The 20,432-nt window shown below is 35.0% G+C and overlaps 1 protein-coding gene across 1 annotated transcript in view; it reads left to right on the forward strand.

Annotated features, from left to right (window-relative positions):
• The window catches only part of LOC127879623 (leucine-rich repeats and immunoglobulin-like domains protein 2), a 76,549-nt gene that overhangs the window by 16,133 nt on the left and 39,984 nt on the right, over positions 1–20,432 (forward strand). The window contains exons 3-7 of the mRNA XM_052426590.1: positions 7,120–7,191; positions 10,056–10,127; positions 11,135–11,272; positions 13,037–13,180; positions 13,725–13,868. Coding sequence (XP_052282550.1) covers positions 7,120–7,191; positions 10,056–10,127; positions 11,135–11,272; positions 13,037–13,180; positions 13,725–13,868 — 570 coding nt within the window. The remainder of the gene's footprint in view (positions 1–7,119; positions 7,192–10,055; positions 10,128–11,134; positions 11,273–13,036; positions 13,181–13,724; positions 13,869–20,432) is intronic.

The following is a 20,432-nucleotide window of genomic DNA, read 5'->3' on the forward strand; positions in this document are numbered from 1 at the left end:
ACATGATACAGGCTTATCTTCCTCTGTTAGTTCAACATGATACAGGCTAATCTTCCTCTGTTAGTTCAACATGATACAGGCTAATCTTCCTCTGTTAGTTCAACTTCAACATGATACAGGCAAATCTGCCTCTGTTAGTTCAACTTCAACATGATACAGGCTAATCTTCCTCTGTTAGTTCAACATAATACAGGCTAATCTTCATCGTAGAAAATTGTTGTTTTAAAACTACTTATAAACAACCAACACATAAATGCTGAAATTTAAAAACAAATCATAATAAAATGTATATTTGTACACAAAACAGGATGACAAAATCTTTTTTTGACGCTCTGCAAGACAGATGAAAATGACCTTGGCCAATGAAAAAAATCCATTTGTATGCATATAGAATCGTTAAATGAATAATTTACTATCAATTTCATGATTGATACTTATTATGATAATTTTATAAGTGTATGAATCCAACATTAAAATATATCGCTTTTTGTTTTGGTGGGCTCCACTAGTTGTATTACCAGCATTGTTCTCTGGCATCTTGTTTTCTTTTACAAATAAATATACATGTTTTTAAATAAAATATATAATTATTCTGCTTCTTATGTAAACCTTAACTGTAATATACCTAATTATTCTGCTTCTTAGGTAAAAATGTAAATAAAATCATTGGCTTTAAGTCAACTTTAGTGTTTTCTAATAGAAATATTACTTGTTTAAAGATGAAAAATTGAATTTACTGAAATGCTGTTTACACAATTTTGTGTACATGTGGTACATTATTTAATGCTGTAATTTGTTTAAATGTTACAATTTTAACTTATTCCAGTGGACTTATTTGTAATTTATTACAAAAAAAACAACAAGCTCCTTTGGCTGAAATGGCATTTTCTTAAGTTTAAAACCTTGTAGTGGCAATGAGACAGCTTATTTAAAGTAAGACATCGCAAATTAGTTGCAAAGGACAATAGTTTCCTATTCAGAAGTGGCAGAATTTAAATTTGTATAGGCTGAACTTAAGCCTCTCACTTTTGTTACAAGACTCATTGGTGGAAGGTGTGAAAAGAATCTCCGAATAATAGGCCTCAAGAGTTTTAATATAAAAGCTTGGCAAATGAAGTTTATACAGGTGTACAGAGTGCTTTCAAAAGCTAATAAGAATAAGAAATTGATTTTATTGAATAGAATTGAAATCCTTCTAGGTTTTGAGTGGCTCAGGGTGACATTGTGTGTACTAGTGATTGGCCCAAGACGCCTCTTGAAAATATGGCTAAAACCTGAAGTGGTATTCAAGGGAGTTTTCCTGTTGTTCCCAGAGAGCTTATTAGAAAATACAAAAGTTCAATGAATGAAATAATAGTTGAAACAGTTAATAGGTAAAGTTTTAAGTTTTTACCTTCAAACTTACCAATGCAAAGGGTAACAGAATTAAACATTGCTTAGCTTGTATATTTTTGTCAAATACTGTGGACCACCATAAAAATTAGCATTTCCACCAAGATGGCCTGAAATCTTTTATTATTGAGACCAAATATTTTTTGCTAAAAGCAAAAATCTGAGCATTGGCCAGGGTCAAAATTTACAAGTGCAACTGTAAGGATTGTGCTAGTTTAAATCACAGTGTGGGATACAGTTATTTTAAATAATGTAGTATATGCTGGACAAAGCGGACATTAGTATTTTCAAAACCTGATTTTGAAACGTAAAACACAATGCCAAGCTGTTTTTCATTGCTGTGTCACTGTGTCATTTTAAATTATCAACGTTAATTGAAAATGGAATGGAAGTAGCATATTTGTAACTTGTTTATGTTCTTGCATTTAATTAGGCCCATTGCATTGTTCCCAGGTTTCTTGTTTGAATAGTTGTCACATAAAATGTTTCTCCTCTCATTGAAAAGCACCTCACTTAATATTGATACAATTTAATCTCATGTTAATTCAAACTCAAACTCATTGAAATTTCAAGTTGGGCTACAATTCAGCCATTTAGGATGCCTCGTACAAAAGGGTTGTTGTTCTGCCTGACCGGTGTGTTTTTGAGACGCGGAAACCCGATAGCCCGCATATCTGTAATGTGTATATTAAACAGCACATAGAATCACCCACAGGTGCGCTATTGTTTAAGGTGGATTTGGGGATCAATATTGAAACAGTCGTGAAACAATCATTGGTTGTTACTGAGCATGTTTTTGTATAGGAACTATTACAAGCACCATTGAGCGTGCAGCGTCCATTCTATGCTATCATCATGTCGATATCAAAATCAGTGTGATAACCTATTAAAAATTGCATCGTTAATGAAGGGATGTCTTTAACAAAGTGATTGTTTACTATTACAGGCTTGCACGCTTGGCGAAAATAATTTTTTAAGAGCTATCATGATGTAGTTCAGATTGATCAGTCTTTGCTACCAGTTAACTTTATTCAGGGCCAGCAATGCAGTCTTGTGCCAAGTCCCTGATTTAATTTATCCTGATTTTAAATATGGCTTAGTTTTGTTCATTTCACCTTAATTTCTACTTCCATGCAAACGAGAAGCATTATTATTTATTCATGCAGCGGTACTTAATTTTACAAATCTTTTGAAGAGTTCATTATTTTACATTTATTTGATCAAAGTCTTAAAGATTGAGTTCTTGATCACTCAATGCAAACACAGTGAATAAAATCACTTAGAATGGCTTGTTTGCGAACATCTCTGTTTCTTTACCTTGATACTTACAATTGATGAAGGGTGTTTGTAGCCATGTAAGGCCATTGTTGAGAAAAATTAGAGAAAACTGAACTTGCCATGTGGACCTTGTGCAACAATGAGGCTTGACATTAATCTCATTGCTGCCATTTCAAAGTAAATATTGATGTTTTGTGATAAAAAGTGTTAGGTAATTGAATCAATATCCATCTACTTTAACTCAAGGCCCCAATGTGTAATACATTTGTTAACACCAGATTTGTAAGAAAAACTTTCCATAAATTAAAGCAACTCAAGTTCAAGAATTAGATTACAAAATAAATATACTGTGCTTTTTAAATGGTCAAAATTTGAGTTGGTTATTATTATAAATAGAGAATAATTAACCCATTTATGCCTAGTGGGCTCTCCCATCCTTCTAAATTGGATCAATTTATTTCCAAAATTAGGGATGTCTAGTATGTTTATTTCTATATTTAGAATATTTCTTACAGAAATTCCTTTAAGCAAACAGCGCAGACCCTGATGAAACGCCGTATCATGCGGCTTCTCATCTTGGTCTACGCTGTTTGCCAAGGCCTTTTTTTCTATGGGTTAAACATGTATGGGCATCATCAAACAGTTTTGGGCATTATTAAGTTAACTGTATGTAATTGTATGTACACTTCAACACCGTTATTTCGAACACCGATAATCCGAAGTCACCGTTATTTCGAAGTATTTTTCAGGTCCCGATTTTGGTTCTCCTTTGTTTAATGTAAAATTTCATTGTTAATCCGAACTTCGTTAAACCGAAGAAATCGTTAATTCGAAGTGATTCAGTCGGTCCCAACACTATAATTCGCACCTAATTATCAATCTTTAATCCGAAGTCAAAACTGCAAAATACGGTGCGTAATTTCACACCTTTGTCGTGGCGCGTCAAAAGCCGATCATTACACCTTTGTCGTCTGCGCGAACGCCGTTGTTCAGAGATACATCGCGTATTAGTTAAAAAAATGTTTCATTTCCGAAAATGTATTCATATTTATGTATGTCTGATAATTTGTGCTATTCTTTATATTTTACATATTCTGTAATTATACAAATATAAAAACAAGAAAAAGAATCGTTTTATTCCTCCGTTTGTTACAAGTGGAAATCTATTTGCTATCTGACTAGTTTACGCTTTTAAGTAAGCGTGTAACAAAACCATGCGAATTCCACAACGTTTCATTTTTACAGAATCAAAGAAGTCTTCTGCCAAATGTTTATTTCGAATTATCGTTAATCCGAAGTTTTTTTAACGGTCCCGACGACTTCGAAATAACGGTGTTGAAGTGTATAATAAAAAAAAACCTTTGGGCACAACACAATAGAAAAAGGTACATCTTAAACAAAATAAAAAATTAATAAAAGTAATAATTATTATATTCAGCTAAATTTGAAGAATGTATAAGATTGTTGTTAATTTTATAATATTAATTAACATTTGAATGAATGTTAAGGTATAATATGTGTACTTTAAATAATATGTAGATTTGAATAACCCTTTCCCACTTAGAAGCAAGGTAAAAATGGCAACATGTATGTGCAAACAGCATAAAACCAGAACAGCCTGCGAGTAACTCACAGTCTGTTCAGGTTTTATGCAGTTTGCTGCTCATCAGTATCAAAGGGTTGGAAATGAAGCCTTTAATACTTGAAGCTAGTAAGACAGGCCTTTAATGAAATGTTACTTTCTAAAAGACTACAAATGCGTCAAAATATGTATCTAAGTGGTAAAGGGTTAAAAAATACTTGTACCTTTTGCTCCTTCTTTTAAAATTGAAAAACACTAGGAAGATCTGCTTGTATTTGTTAATAATATGCGGAGAACAATTATAAGTATTAATGGGGTTAAAAAAATAACTTATAGTATTTAATTTAGATCATAAAAAATTGATGAATCTATCCCAATTGTGATCACCACAGTGTTTCTATGACATGTTTTCATTTGTCACCATTACAGGTTTTCACATCCATTGATCACACCTGACCATACAAATAAGTAAAATTAAAACCACTTGAAGGATATTTATTGCATTTGGCTGTTGGCATTTTATCACTCCACCAGGTGTGGGACAACATGAATTTAATAAAAAAAAATTGCATGTGACAGTGATGTTATAAGGCCACAACAAATTGATTTAACGTTTTAAGGAATTTGGTAAAAAAAAATGAGAGAGATCAGGTCAATCAATAAAAAATAAAAATATTTTTAATCCTTTTTCACTTTAATCAGAGGCAAGTGCAAAGAGCAGAATAAAACAAAATATATGGTACATATTTGTTGAAAGTTTCTGCCAAAAGCAATCAGCATATTGAATGCTTCCTATTTGTACAATAAACCAAATAACAAAAAATGACTAGTCATGTCGTACAATATGTAGCCTTCATAACCAAAATGACAACAACAAAAAACAGCAGTTACTATGCTTAAAAAATAGTTTGAGAGGGGTAAATTGACTATTAAAGGAAAATACAAACAATGTTGGTGTGGTAAATCTGATGAACATGCGATCAAATTGTTGTGGCCTAAAGATGTTCCCATTATAAATGTATAAATATTCCTTATGATATTTATGTTTTTGTATAAAAGATAAAATGTGACAATATTTCCCCTTAGATTCTAATTAAGGATATTAAAATAATATTCATATTTATAAAAAAAGAGATCAAAATTAACAAGAATTATTTTTTTGGTGTCAATTTATTTGTTTCAACAAATATATTGGTTAGCATTTATAATCAGGGCTTTTTTTCTTGGTTTGGGGAAGTTTCTGGCCTACCAATTTGGGGAAACAATAATCGATAAAACCAAAAATGGGGAAAAAAAGATCCAAATTAAGTTTAAAATTTAGGGAAAATTGCATCATGTTGAAGAAATTATCTTTGGGGAAGGGATCTTTCTCTTGGGGAAGGGGCCTATATAAGGCCATTGCTAAAGAAAGAAATAAGCCTGATATTCAAAGCCAACCAATCAGATCTGACAACCATTTTAACTTTTTAAGCTGGATACAGTTTCCATGTGCCAAGTGTTTATTGAGGAAAAATCAATGCTGAACTGTCCTTCCCATGGTGATGAGAATTAAAATGTTGATCAAGAGGTAATAAACATGAAAATGGTGAAGTTTTATAAGAATAAGAAAAGGGTTGATCAGTGCTTCATACCCATATATATTTTTTTATTTGACAAAATTGCCAAGTCTGTGTCAGTTGATACTTAGGAGTATAAAGTTATAATCCGACATTTGCGTAACAACTTTAAATCCAAAGCTTAATTTAGTATTCAAAGTCATGAATTCTGTAACATAAGATGTGGTAATCTGGCCTTGATTACAAGTTTGGTGTAAAAAAGAGATTTGAATAGGGCAATTCGATCCTGATTCATGTGTCAGTGCAAGGGATGTGAGGAGAAATAGCATGGCCCTGTTTGATGTGAAAATGACAAAGGTCACTCAGGCGACTTGGAGTCTGAACTATGGTTGGTGAGGGGAAGGGGGGAGGAGGGGCATGTTACATGGACGGGGATGACTAAGGGTTACTGGATGTGCAAGCTGACTTGATGAATGGGCAGAGAACACTAATGAAGATGTACCCACAGTCCTTCATGCTTTGATGTTGATAATTTGTGTGCACTTTTAAAAGATTTTCTTTTCTTTAAAGACACTTTTGAGTTCCTCTGAATAATTCATCACATTATAAACTTGCATAAATTTTAAATGTTTGGAACTAACCATCAATAGTTTATGTACAATTTGTTGCCAATTTTCTTTTGGTACAATTTTGTTTGTAAAATTTCTGTTGGCATAGGTGCCTTTTTTAGCTCTGTTACTCTGATTTAATTATACAAAATGACTGCAGTTTTAACAATGAACTTCTGGTTTGCTTGCAAAGTAAAAAAAAGTTTCATCTCAGGCTGCTCATATAGCCCGTGTATGTGGTATTACTTGTGCCATATTAATGTTGACCATGTGTCGGGCTTGGCATTGCCATCATTCTCTACTGCCAGAGCTCTGGCCATGTGATCCAAAGTAAGCACCAAAAACAACAGCCGCAATGCCTCACTGGCACATATGGATGTTGGATGAAGGGGAAAAATAAATAAACAGAACAGCACAGGAGAGAGGAAACATATGTAGAGACTTCCCAAGTGGAGTCATAGCAGTCACGTGCAGTGATTCTTTGATGTAACGGAGGCGGCATTCTCTTCAGTCTTAGATTGTATAATCCATTAAGTAATTTCAATATAACCACACATGTCGACCACAAGGAGACCATGCTAGATATATACAAGTTATATTAAAATAATTATAGGATTATCTTTTGCAGTAGATATTATTTCTTTCTTAAGTTTGATTATTTAGAATAAATATTTTGCAGGATTTGTACTTTTTCTCTTTACAGTGATCTGAGCAGTAATGAGATCTCCTTTATTGACGAACGAGTTTTTGCCGAATTGCCATCACTAAGAGAAATGTAAGTATTTTATAAACTATATTAAATGCTGTTCTTTTTAACAATTAGCAACATGATATTGTCAAGGTTGTATTGATTATTTAAATTATCATTAACTACAAAATACTTTTCATCATCACATTGCAGTGCTCAGGAGCTTGATTTGAAAAAGGTAAAGCTTCTAGGTGACAATGACCTTTTGCCACTTGTAAAACTCCAATCAGGCACCATACTGACACAGATGACTTATTTGTCAAGATTTGTTATCTCTACAACTGTTTTTGTATCTTTGATGTTAGGATTTATTTGGTCAAGATGATTTTGAAATATCATTGTTTGATTTGCAATCATAACACACAAAGAATGTTGGTTAATAATTATTCTCATATCTGGTCTCAAAGGTAGTGTGCCAGTTATATTTAATTTCATCATCATTCAGTATAAAAAAAACAGTGTTTTTCGTGCCATTTCGGGAAAAGGAGTCTGGCCAAATTGGGATTTTTTTAATCCATAAAATGGCAAATTTGAGGATTTTTTTATCGACAAAATGGACCAAATTGGGATTTTTATTTATCAACAAATATTGACACACCACAATAAAATCATATAAATTATAGTTATATACTTGTTTACATTTTTATGAAATAAAGTGATATATTAATCATTAGACATTATGAATCATCTTTCTATAATTTAAATTAACAAAATTGTGATTCTTTTTTTAAAATTTCGGTCTCTGATGGGGTCAGTTTTACGGCCTTTTTTAAAAACTCCTAATAAATTATAATAAAAAGATACAAAGTTAATTCATTTTAAACTAGCCAATGGCGCGGCAGAGGCCGACGCGTATCCCCACGTCGCATGTTTGACCCAGGGGCGCCCCAGGGTTGGTAATGGGGCCATGCATAGTTGAGATTGATCGTATTGTCATAAGAGAAGTTCAGTATCAATTTGAAGTGAATCGGTGTAGAAATGAAGAAATTATAGTAAAAGGCAATTTTGTATGGGCGTGGCCTATGTGGGCGGGGTGCCCCAGGGTTGGTAATGGGGCCATGCATAGTTGAGATTGACTGTATTGTCATAAAAGAGGTTCAGTATCAATTTGAAGTGAATCGGTGTAGAGATGAAGAAATTATAGTAAAAGGCAATTTTGGGTGGGCGGGGCGCCCCAGGGTTGGTAATGGGGCCGTGCATAGTTGAGATTAACCGTATTATCATCAGAGAGGTTCAGTATCAATTTGAAGTGAATCGGTGTAGAGATGAAGAAATTATAGTAAAAGGCAATTTTGGGTGGGCGTGGCCTATGTGGGCGGGGTGCCCCAGGGTTGGTAATGGGGCCATGCATAGCTGAGATTGACAGTATTGTCATAAGAAAGGTTCAGTATCAATTTGAAGTGAATCGGTGTAGAAATGAAGAAAATATAGTCAAACTGCAATTTTGGGTGGGCGTGGCCTATGTGGGCGGAGCGCCCTAGGGTTGGTAATGGGGCCATGCATAGTTTAGATTGACCGTATTGTCATAAGAGAGGTTCGGTATCAATTTGAAGACAATCGGTGTAGAAATGAAGAAATTATAGTAAAATAACCTAAAAAAATGAGTGAAAATCTCTGACCCGGCCCGGCCCCAACCCCCATAACTTTTGACCCAGGGGTCAGATCAAAATTCCAAATAGTGCAGGGTCGCACATATGCACATAGCTACCATGTGTGTAAGTTTCAAGGTTCTAGTGCTTATAGTGTAGGAGGAGATAGTGGCCAGGACGGACAGACAGACAGATGGACGGCGGAAATAACCACAATATCCCCACGCTTTTCAAAAAAGCGTGGGGATAGATATTAAAATTGTCTTTTTAAGGGTTTTACTGTGTCGAGTTAGAATACATATTTATATGTATTCTTGATTGGACTTTTGCTTCTAGATCTTATGTATATTCATTTTTGTATAAAGGAAATTCCACTTATATATACAATATTAAATTAATTCTATTCAGATATGTTTTATATAGCATTTTAAAAGACAAATAACAATAGTAATTCAATTTATTTTCCTTAAGTTTTAGTGTTCTACCACATTACAAGATGTAATGGGAAGGGATTTTGCGACAGGCAAAATATTTTTTGGGCTCTTCATGCGAAATTTGTAGACAAAACTGTGAACAAAAGGCTATTATTGAATTCCATAATGATTTTGTTCATTTCATTTAGGTAGTAAAATTTATTTTGGATGGTGCAGTGTTTACTGTTCTCCACTAAATGTGTTGTAAAACCACTGTGTCTGAGGAGATAGCTAAACTGTAAGGACTTCACGCCATATAATAAGTTAGATTGCAAAGTAGTAAATTTTCTCTCCAGAGCATCTTCACTTCACAGTTGTCAGTCTATAAATTTTCTGCCCAAGATCTCAAGCATGTGTTTCAATTCCCTTCAGTTAAAATATAAAGGGAAGAAAAAAACAAACTCAATGATGAAAAACAATGTATTTTTATTTGAGGTTGCCATGTTATGTGTTTCAGGTTATCAGTTTGTGTGTTTTTAAGGTATTTGTTGAGCACAGAGATGACTGGAGGTGTAAGACTGGTGATACATGGGTTTTAAGGTGCACGCATTCCAGTGTTGTCGAGCCGGTAGTGTCACATTGATAGGCACTATTGCCCATAATCAGACAAATAAATTACCCACCATGATGATTTACACTGTGCAGAGAAAAAACAAACCTGGCCAAAAATAGCCAATTATCTTTGTGCTGTGTTATGCTCATATCCTGCATCTAAAAAAAGCTGTTTATCATGACTTTGGCAAAATGTGCTGAATACATAATGTAGATTTTCACTATAGTAAGCTAGCCTTTAATGATACATTTTGTATTATATTTTCACTTGTTGCAGAAAAATAAACAACAACAAGCTAACAGAAATACCTATCTTCAAACAAAACCCTGTCTTGGAACGTTTGGAATTGTAAGTAATCAAGTTATCTGTATGTAAGCATAATAAAATCGATTCTCTCACATACAATATTACACTTAATTACATGCATTAATTTCTAACCTTCTCTTAGATTAATTATTTCAATTTTTTTGTTTACGTAACTATGTTGTTGATTAAAATTATAAGGGCATCACTGTAAATTTATGTTTAAAACAACATATAAATGTAAATGTCTGTAATGTCACCAAATTTTGCAGAATGTCTTTTGTGTGTTATACACAAATCTCTGCATTTTAAGACATGTTTTTATTCTACAAAATTTAATTATGCCCCCCCTCCCCCCTTCGAAGAAGAGGGGGTATATTGTTTTGCACATGTCGGTAGGTCAGTAGGTCGGTCCGTCCATTCACCAGATGGTTTCCAGATGATAACTCAAGAACTCTTAGGCCTAGGATCATGAAACTTTATAGGTACATTGATCATGACTCGCAGATGACCCCTATTGATTTTCAGGTCACTAGTTATATAGGACACTTTCAGAATATTCTGTCGTCTATTAAGCTATGAATTAAAAGGCCAGTTTCATGAGTTTCATGCCGTATGTGGCCCACACAGTTCCAAACCAGCCTGCATATTGGCACCGTCCGGAGCTACACTGTCTGCCAGCGGACCACAAACCATGCATGACTTGTAGTGACCAGGGTAGCACCAGACCTGACTGCACAATAGCACAGTCTGGAGCTACGGTGTCTGCCAGCGGACCACAAAACCATGCATGCCTTGTAGTGGACAGAGCTCCTGACCATACTGCACATGTGCAAAGGCTGAGCTTGAACTATGCTGGCTGCATATGGCATTAGACCCATGTGCATGATGTGGCTCGTAAAACATTTTTGTAGGTCACATATGAATATGTCGCCCCATTGGAGCAAAAAGTAACCATTTGCCCTCTAATTTCAATATCACATGGTACCTTTTTGCACCAAGGGGGCTATGTGTAACTGTTGGTCACATAATTATCATCATGTGTAATTCAGAACACACAACCAGATCCACACCATCAACCCTGTCGCTCTGCAGCATCTGAAGAAGCTTGACTTGTTGGACCTCTCAAATAATGTGCTGCGAGAAGTGACCAACACTTCCTTTCCTGCCAATCTCTCCCTTACAAAACTGTAAGTCTGTAATGTATAGACATTGAATCTGTCCTGAACTATTGTTGACAGTTGTTTTGGAATTATTAAATTGTTAAATTTTGTATCATAAAGAACAAGGATAATAATTGCAGTACCAGTGTTTTTCTTGGTTTTAATGCAGAATATTATGCAAATTTATCATAAATTTAGATTATTGTATTTAAGTAATTGGTATTTGAAGAACAATATATAGATCGGGCAAGTGCCTTCACATCATAGCTTTCAACAATGCCTGTTTCATTTTGTTCTGGTTCAATTTACTGAAGTTGTAAGAAAAAACAATAATTCATCAAAGAAATGAATTTGAAAATTGTTAAAAGTAGGCTTATTTTGATATATTTAACAGGAAGTTCATCATAGATCATTGTGACAAAGTGTGGAATTTGCAATCCTGTTTCAAGAGTTAGAGCACACATTGTTAATTTTACAGGGATATGACATTGCAATATCAGCACATGTGGCCAATGCCTGGCACAAATCTGTCAGCATCATCAATTACTGGTGCACACATTACTTATGTTTGTTAGGCTTGTTTGAAATGTCATGTTGGGTTAGAACACTGAAATAATCTGTGAAATAAATAATGGGCATAATTTAACAAGAGCGCAAAACTAATAGTGCTCATTCTCATAAATGTTCCAAGAGTTTGGTTTACAATATTTTTTTGGATTTAATGATTTTATTTTAACCCTTTACCACTTAGATACTATTTTGACGCATTTGTAGTCCCTTAGAAAGATTAAGTTAATTAAAGACTTTTTTTTACCAGATTCAAGTTTTTAAAGCTTCATTTCCAACCCTTAGATACTGATGAGCAGCAAACAGCATAAAACCTGAACAGACTGCGAGTTACTTGCAGGCTGATATGGTTTTATGCTGTTTGCACATAGCCATTTTCACTTTGCTTCTAAAGGGGGAAAGGGTTAAAACATATATTGCCTTGCTCCGACACCAATTACTGTTATGTAAACTCACAGATAATGTGATGACAGCCATACTGGAGTTTTCACTTGTCACCTATCCCGCTGAAGTGTGGCTGGGTGATAAATAATTATGTGATTTGTGACATTTTTCACACAGGCAACATGAGGCATTTGAGATAGATATGAAGCTACACCATGATAGATGAAACTGTTTTTGACAATTGGGCTGACATCTCCTGTTTTGTCTGGCATAATAGTGTTGTTGCCCATGTTTGGGTGGCAAAGGGAACTGCAGGGCATGGTCAAGTGTTAACAATAAATCAATACAACCTTTTAGATGCACCAAATTTGTTGTGAAAAGCTCGTGTAATGTCATAGAGATGGTAGACTTTTCACACGTTCTTGCAGACTGAATGTCGTTTTTGCAGACTGAATGTCGACTTGGTCAACATGTTGGTGACAGTATGGCTATTTGGGTTGTTATTCATGGAAAGTGTGGCACCTGCAGTAACATGCAGTGTATGTGACACAAGAACTGTTAATGCTAAACCTACAGGATCTGATCTCAATGGCAATGGGTGTATGTGAGTGGTTAGTTTAAAGGGCAAAGGTTGATTGAAAGCTTTGGTTACATTATGGTCTGAAAAACTTGCAATTGACATGTTTTAAGGACATTTTATACATGTATATGTAGTGCTGAAGACTCCTTAGTCTTGTCATTATTATATATGTATGTAAATTAAATTAGAAATCATACAAAAATGCATCTTTTTTCCTTATGTTAATATTTTTATTGAAATATTTAATAATTTCTTTTCAGATATGTGAAGAATAATGAGCTGCTGTATTTTGAAGTGGGTTGCTTGTACAACCTCACCAAACTAGAGCACGTGAAGATGAGCAAAAACAAGATCTCCCATCTTCCTAAGGACATCTTTGCAAAGTCCTCGTCCATTAAAGTCCTGTAAGTATACTTTAAAGGGCTTTGGCTTTAATTGATGCAGGTTAGCAAGTATGTTTTTGCTTTCCCGTTATTGAAAGGGAATTGTCAATGAGTGAAATTTGGTAATGTGTTTTTTTGTAAAAAAAATCTTGTTTCCAATTCAATTTATTGTGTACAGTTAGTTATGTAGACCAGAATGTCTCAAAATGTATTTAAGTTTATAACAGGACACAGGTGGGTCTTTGACTGGGAAGGTTTAATTAGTTTACAATGTACAAGTCAAATGATTTTCATGGTTATCTAGTACGCTTTTGCTCTTTAAAATATATGTGGCACTGTTTCTTTGTCTGCAAATTTACATAAAACTTTTATTCTATGATTCATGATCAAACTGAATTAAATGTATGTGACAATGGAGGTTTGTATTGAACACACTACACTGCTCCAATGGATGCCACACTGCTTTCGTTCGGGGCTTCCTTTCTTCTTATGTGGAATTATATTAATCCTGCTAATAAAAAGAACCAATATTCGTATCCTGAATATTTATGTTTTTTCTCTGCAGGGACCTGTCAAAGAACAAGCTGACCCGGCTTATGGGGCTCACTTTCCAGGGACTGACCGGGCTTCAGAGGCTCAGACTGCAGAGGAATGACATGCTCATACTCGAGGATGGCGTGTTCTATGGCCTCTCAAACCTCAGGAACCTGTAAGTTACTTCCGATAGTTTGATCTTGTCTACTTTAGTCTGTCAAGGCTAAAAAAATGTAAGCGACTTTCCATAGTTTGGTTTAATCTGCTTAAGTCTGTCAAGGCTAAAAAATGTAAGCGACTTCCCATAGTCTGCTTTAGTCTGTCAAGGCTAAAAAATGTAACCTATTTCCCATAGTCTGCTTTAGTCTGTCAAGGCTAAAAAGATGTAAGCTACTTCCCATAGTCTGGTTAAGTCTGTCAAGGCAAAAAAATGTCAGCGACTTTCCATAGTCTGCTTTAGTTTGTCAAGGCTTAAAAATGTAAGCTACTTTCCATAGTCTGCATTAGTCTGTCTAGGCTAAAAAATGTAAGCTACTTTCCATAGTCTGCATAAGTCTGTCTAGGCTAAAAAATGTAAGCTACTTTCCATAGTCTGCATTAGTCTGTCAAGGCTAAAAAATGTAAGCTATTTCCATAGTCTGCATTAGTCTGTCTAGGCTAAAAAATGTAAGCTACTTTCCATAGTCTGCATTAGTCTGTCAAGGCTAAAAAAATGTAAGCGACTTCCCATAGTCTGGTTTAGTCTGCTTTAGTCTGTGAAGGCTAAAAAAAAAGTAAGCTTCTTCCCTTAGTATGGTTTAGTCTGTCAAGGCTAAAATAATGTAAGCTACTTCCCATAGTCTGCTTTAGTCTGTCAAGGCTAAAAAATGTAAGCGACACCATAGTCTGGTTTAGTCTGCTTTAGTCTGTCAAGGCTAAAATAATGTAAGCTACTTCCCTTAGTCTGCTTTAGTCTGTCTAGGCTAAAAAATGTAAGCTTCTTCCCTTATTCTGCTTTAGTCTGTCTAGGCTAAAAAATGTAAGCGACACCATAGTCTGGTTTAGTCTGCTTTAGTCTGTCAAGGCTAAAATAATGTAAGCTACTTCCCTTAGTATGGTTTAGTCTGCTTTAGTCTGTCAAGGCTAAAATAATGTAAGCTACTTCCCTTAGTCTGCTTTAGTCTGTCAAGGCTAAAATAATGTAAGCTACTCCCCTTAGTCTGGTTTAGTCTGCTTTAGTCTGTCAAGGCTAAAATAATGTAAGCTACTTCCCATAGTATGGTTTAGTCTGCTTTAGTCTGTCAAGGCTAAAATAATGTAAGCTACTTTCCTTAGTATGGTTTAGTCTGCTTTAGTCTGTCAAGGCTAAAATAATGTAAGCTACTTCCCATAGTATGGTTAAGTCTGCTTTAGTCTGTCAAGGCTAAAATAATATAAGTTTCTTCCCTTAGTATGGTTTAGTCTGCTTTAGTCTGTCAAGGCTAAAATAATGTAAGCTTCTTCACATAGTCTGGTTTAGTCTGCTTTAGTATGTCAAAGCTAAAATAATGTAAGCTACTTCCCTTAGTATGGTTTAGTCTGCTTTAGTCTGTCAAGGCCAAATAATGTAAGCTACTTCCCATAGTCTGGTTTAACCTGCTGTGGTCTGTCATGGCATAAAATTAATAATGTGAGAGTGATTTTTCACAGTCTTTTATAGTCTGGTTTTGTCTCTTGATTTCTAAAAATTCTGTGTCTTCCCATAGTCTGGGGTAGTCTTCCATGATCTGTCATGGCTAATAGATCTGTGAGTGGGTGTAAAACGTCTCTGTTTGTGGACTACTGGTCTTCACTTGGACACTGGACAGCAACTATTTTTGTTTGAAAGCCCAACATAAAACCAACAATTACATTATTTGAAAAGTACCTTTACCGTAAATTGGTCTGAATATTTTAGCTAGAAAGAGGTTGGCTAACATTGAAGTCTGAATATAGGCAGAGTGTTACCAAAGGGTTCAGGAAATATTCCTATCTGTATAACAAATCAGTCTCAAAACTGTTAAAACCAAGAATGCAGGGCCTAAACTGTCTGCCCAACTGTGTGATAGAAATCATACCAGCTGACACACTTCTGATACTCTCTTATAAAACAGGCAGTTAGCAACATAAGGAAACAATTCTGGGCAATTTTTTCCACCATTTTATCACCTTCCTGCCATCATCTGAACCCCGCTTGTTGCTTTCTTGGAAAAGTTTCCGCACATCAAAGCTCCAATTAATTGTGCAATTATAGATTCTTATCTTTGGAACACTAAGAAAAGGTGGTGTTTCTAGTCTATAAAACAATATATCAAACAAATTAAACATTGTGCTATCTCAACTATGAAGAAAGTTTGACATTTTCTTGCGCATTTTCGTAGATAATGGGTAATGCAATATGACTGACTGATTAATGCTTGGAAGGCATGCAGGGTTGCGTTCAACTAATTGTTACTGATATGAAGGTTAATTCTTGGTCTCATAAAACTATTGTGGGAAATAAGATTTTGCCAAATAGTCACTTTTGTTTTTACAAATAAATGTTTTCATATCATTAAGGTTAATAACAATATATTTCAGCAATTTTATTTTAGTTCCTTGCATATTGAAACAAATAGACTCAGAAAGGCATGTTCCAAATCATATCATCATTGATTCAAGAGGCACTTGTCGGAGAATACATTGATATTATTAAAAATATCAGCATAAATTAGTTTATTGCGTTTTATTCATTACGTTTGCAAACAATTTGCAGTGTGCTGTATGAAAATTGTAATGGTTTCAAATGTATATGTAACTTTATACAATAAATAAAGCTAGTGTCTGATTTTGTTGGAAGTTCATGAGAGTGCAGTTTTGATACAATTGTGGTCAAAATATCATATACACACTTCTGTAAATTGCAAAATTATACTGTTGAATTGTTGAAATCTCCATGTTTTGATGACTTTATCCTCAAACAGACGAGTATTTGATACTCTTGTAGACTTAACTTTAAAAAGATGAAAGCAAAGTGAGATGTGTATTATAAACTGTTTAGGCTTTATTCCTTGAAAGAGAATCAGACTTTGCATATTTATGTCACTTATAATGCATGTATTTGTAATAAAATGAGTGGGGAAAAACAATGATATTCCCTAAAATGGGTAACAAAGCTGAATTGATGGGGGGAATTTTGTCCATCATTCACTGTTTATTGCCTATTCTTTTCAATAACTTCTTCCACAATAGCTGGGATACATTGAGAATTAGTTCCCAGATATTGGAAAATGATCGGGCAGCTATTGATTCCTACAACACTCCAGTTTGACAGGCTTATTTTCTTTCCAGCAAATGAACTGTTGATTATGTATCATACATTGGTAATCTCATCAATCATGTGAAAACCATCTTGCCATATCGGCAGAGCAGTGCTTGGAACCTCTCCATGGACCAGACACGGGCTGCAATCCACATTATGAATCATTACCAGGACCCAGGACCTCCTGGTTTAGTTGTTGGGACTGCATTTTGGTATGATGGTCGCTTCTGAAACTTCCATCAGTTCAAGCAGCGGAGATTCACCCAATACTCCTGTAATCTGTTTTTCTACTTCTTCAAAGATTTTGCAGGCATGTTTTTATCAATGATAGTGTGCCTGTGTTTGGGGGCCTATTCCTTCCAGATTCTGTTCCATGTACATATGAGCATCGCTTTGGGAAAATGGTACTTAATGCAATCCATGTGCTTAACCCATATATGCCTAGTGGACTCTCCCATCCTTCTAAATTGGATCAATTCATTTCCAAAATTAGGGATGTCTAATATATTTATTCCTTTACTTAGAATATTTCTTACAGAAATTCCTTTAAGCAAACAGCGCAGACCCTGATGAGACGCCGCATCCTGCGGCGTCTCATCTGGGTCTACGCTGTTAACCAAGTCCTTTTTTCTAGACGCTCTGCATAAATGGGATAAGTGTTGTCCTACATAAGCATGTTCAGACCTTAAAAATGAAAAATTCCATAAAAGCTGATAGTGTTGTCCCTGTTTAGCCTGTTCAAACTGCACAGGCTAATCTGGGACAACACTTAATGCACATGGTGTAAGATCAGTTTTCCCAGAGCCAGGCTCATATCAATGGTAGAGAGTATGTTACATTACCAGTATCAGGTATGGATGCCGCCACATTAGGGTATAATGGGGGCTTGATTTCATCACCATTCCCAGGTCTCCATGGGATCTGTCCCCATGGGAAACCAGATCAAAGGGAAGTCGAAGGGCATTATGTGTTGCCAAAGTGATTGATTACCCTAACAACTTGTTGCTAAAATTATGGCATGAATTTGTAAGAAATATAACTGAAAGTTTGTGACATTCAGTTATGATAAATCAAGCTGTTATAATAATTTCGAGATTGAGATGTGATAGAAAAAGCTGTCATTTCATGACATTAACCTATTAGAATGAGCTGTAACCTAATGCAAGTTGTGAAATGAGGAGCTCTTTTATTATGCCATTTAGTTGTGAGAAAAAACAAAAGGCTTTTTATGTCCCCACCACTATAGTGGGGGACATTTTGTTTTTGCCCTGTCTGTTGGTTTGTTGGTTGGTTGGTTTGTTTGGTCAAACTTTAATATTTTGCAAAAACTGTTGTAATATTGAAGATAGCAACTTGATATTTGGCATGCATGTGCATCTCATGGAGCTGCACATTTTCAGTGGTGAAAGGTCAAGGTCATCCTTCAAGGTCAAAGGTCAAATATATAGCTTCAGAGCGGCGCAAAAGGGGACATAGTGTTTCTGACTAAAATACATATCTTGTTTTGTTACATAACTGGGCCCTCTCTTGCCGCCAGGGAAGCCACCCACATCTCTCATGAGGGGGAATTTCGCGTTTTGGGTGAAAAGGGGAATTTTAGATCTTTTCACCAGCCATTCAACACCTAAATTTTATATATTTTAATGTGATTTACATAAATATACATTTAATCAAAGGTTAGTAGCACGATACCAGCTGGCAACATAGGTATAAAAGTAAAAAAAAAAAAAAATTTTTTTTTTTTTTGGAGGGGGAATTTTAAGCTGAAAAAGGGGAAAAAAGTATACTTTTTTCATGGGGGAAGCCGCCAATATTCGGCGGTAAAAGTGCAAAACGAGGGCCCTGAAAGTTGTTAGACAAATAAAACTGAAATGGAAGTGGTAAGAGCATTGGAGCTGAAGTTGTAAAAAAATTGAAATGTACCTTTATGACATTTCAGTGCTGGGAAATAGAGATCTTTAAATGATGTGTGTTTGCTTCACTGTTGTAAGCATGTGTATTTATAACTGTTGACACTTAATATGTATATAAAACATAACAAGACTTATTTCTGGTTAATGCGAATCAAGTTATAATTGAATAATTTTAAAGACCATTTTATTATTAAAAAAAATGATGTGCAAGCTTTAAAAACATACATCTTGCTGAGAAGTTGAAAAGAAACATGTGTCATGAAAATAATATACCAAAGCTGTGACAGATATAAGCTTTTTACAGTATTTTGTTTTTTCAGATTTCCATAAATTATTAGTCCGATAACGCTTGTCATTTCTGTACAGTTCGTGCAACCTTGGGGAAGATATTAATGAGATATTTTTGTACTGATTTGCATAAAATAATCTTCATTTTCCAACAGCCTGCTTGGGTCTGAAGCAATCTGTAATGCAAAGAATGCAATACATACCATTATAATTGCCACGTTAAAATCAGTTTGCAAATAAAGTCATACTAGAAAGGCATATTATGTTATCAAAAGTCAGGTGCTCTTTGTAAATGAATACCATGGTTACACTATGGGTCAGAGCTGTGTGTTATCTGCCCTGTAATTTGCATTTAATTTGAGACTATCATCTGGCATCGTTGATATCAGTTATATATCTTTTTTCCAAAATATCATGTCATCCCAAATAACACTAAATTCTGAAAACATCTGGTCTTTGCATAGTAATCATGGCTGAAAAATGAACCATGCATGGATGAAATAGCATCTTTTTATCTGACAGTTGGGCGATTTTTTGTTTGTATTTTTTTTTTGGAAATGTTTCTGCAAAGGCATCTGGCAAACAGAATGTCCCTGGTTATCTTGGTTCTTGCATATTTTTGTCTAGAATTCGGTAAAAATGGACCAGGGTGTTTCTGGTGCAGTGCATTCTTAAGTTATTTGAAGCCGAAAATGCATGATTTATTTATCATTGGCCCTGATTAAGTTTGCAGTGTTTGCCAGCAGGTTTTGTTTGCCTTTTTGGTAGTTCCCATCAGCCTTGGTCAATAACTCATTTTATGATAATCTTAAAAAATGGTTTGAGACTGTGTTGAAATCAACATTTTGATTGAAAAGTTGGTTAACTTCTTGTTGGGCTTATCATGTACAATATTAAAAGATATTTGTTAGTTGTTCTTATTAGTTTCCATTTACATGTACTTATGATGAAGTTAACATGCAAGTTGATACAATTGCAAACCAATCCATGTTCATTGTAAGAGGGAGAATGCTTGCATAATGGCAGAGGTTACACATCACACTAATAGATTGACCTCATCAACGGGGTACCATGTGTCACCGAGTACAGACCCTGCTCATGTGTATTAAGTTAGGGCTCTGTTTTCATTCCTGAAAGAAATTGCAGTATCAACCTCCATAGGTTTCGTGCTTCAGTTGGTGCTGCATGCATGTGTCTACTTTTAATTGAGACTTGTCATGAACATTCAGGTTTCCATGGC

This window comes from Dreissena polymorpha, chromosome 1 (assembly GCF_020536995.1).
Source record: "Dreissena polymorpha isolate Duluth1 chromosome 1, UMN_Dpol_1.0, whole genome shotgun sequence".
In the NCBI taxonomy this organism is placed as follows: Eukaryota; Metazoa; Mollusca; class Bivalvia; order Myida; family Dreissenidae; genus Dreissena; species Dreissena polymorpha.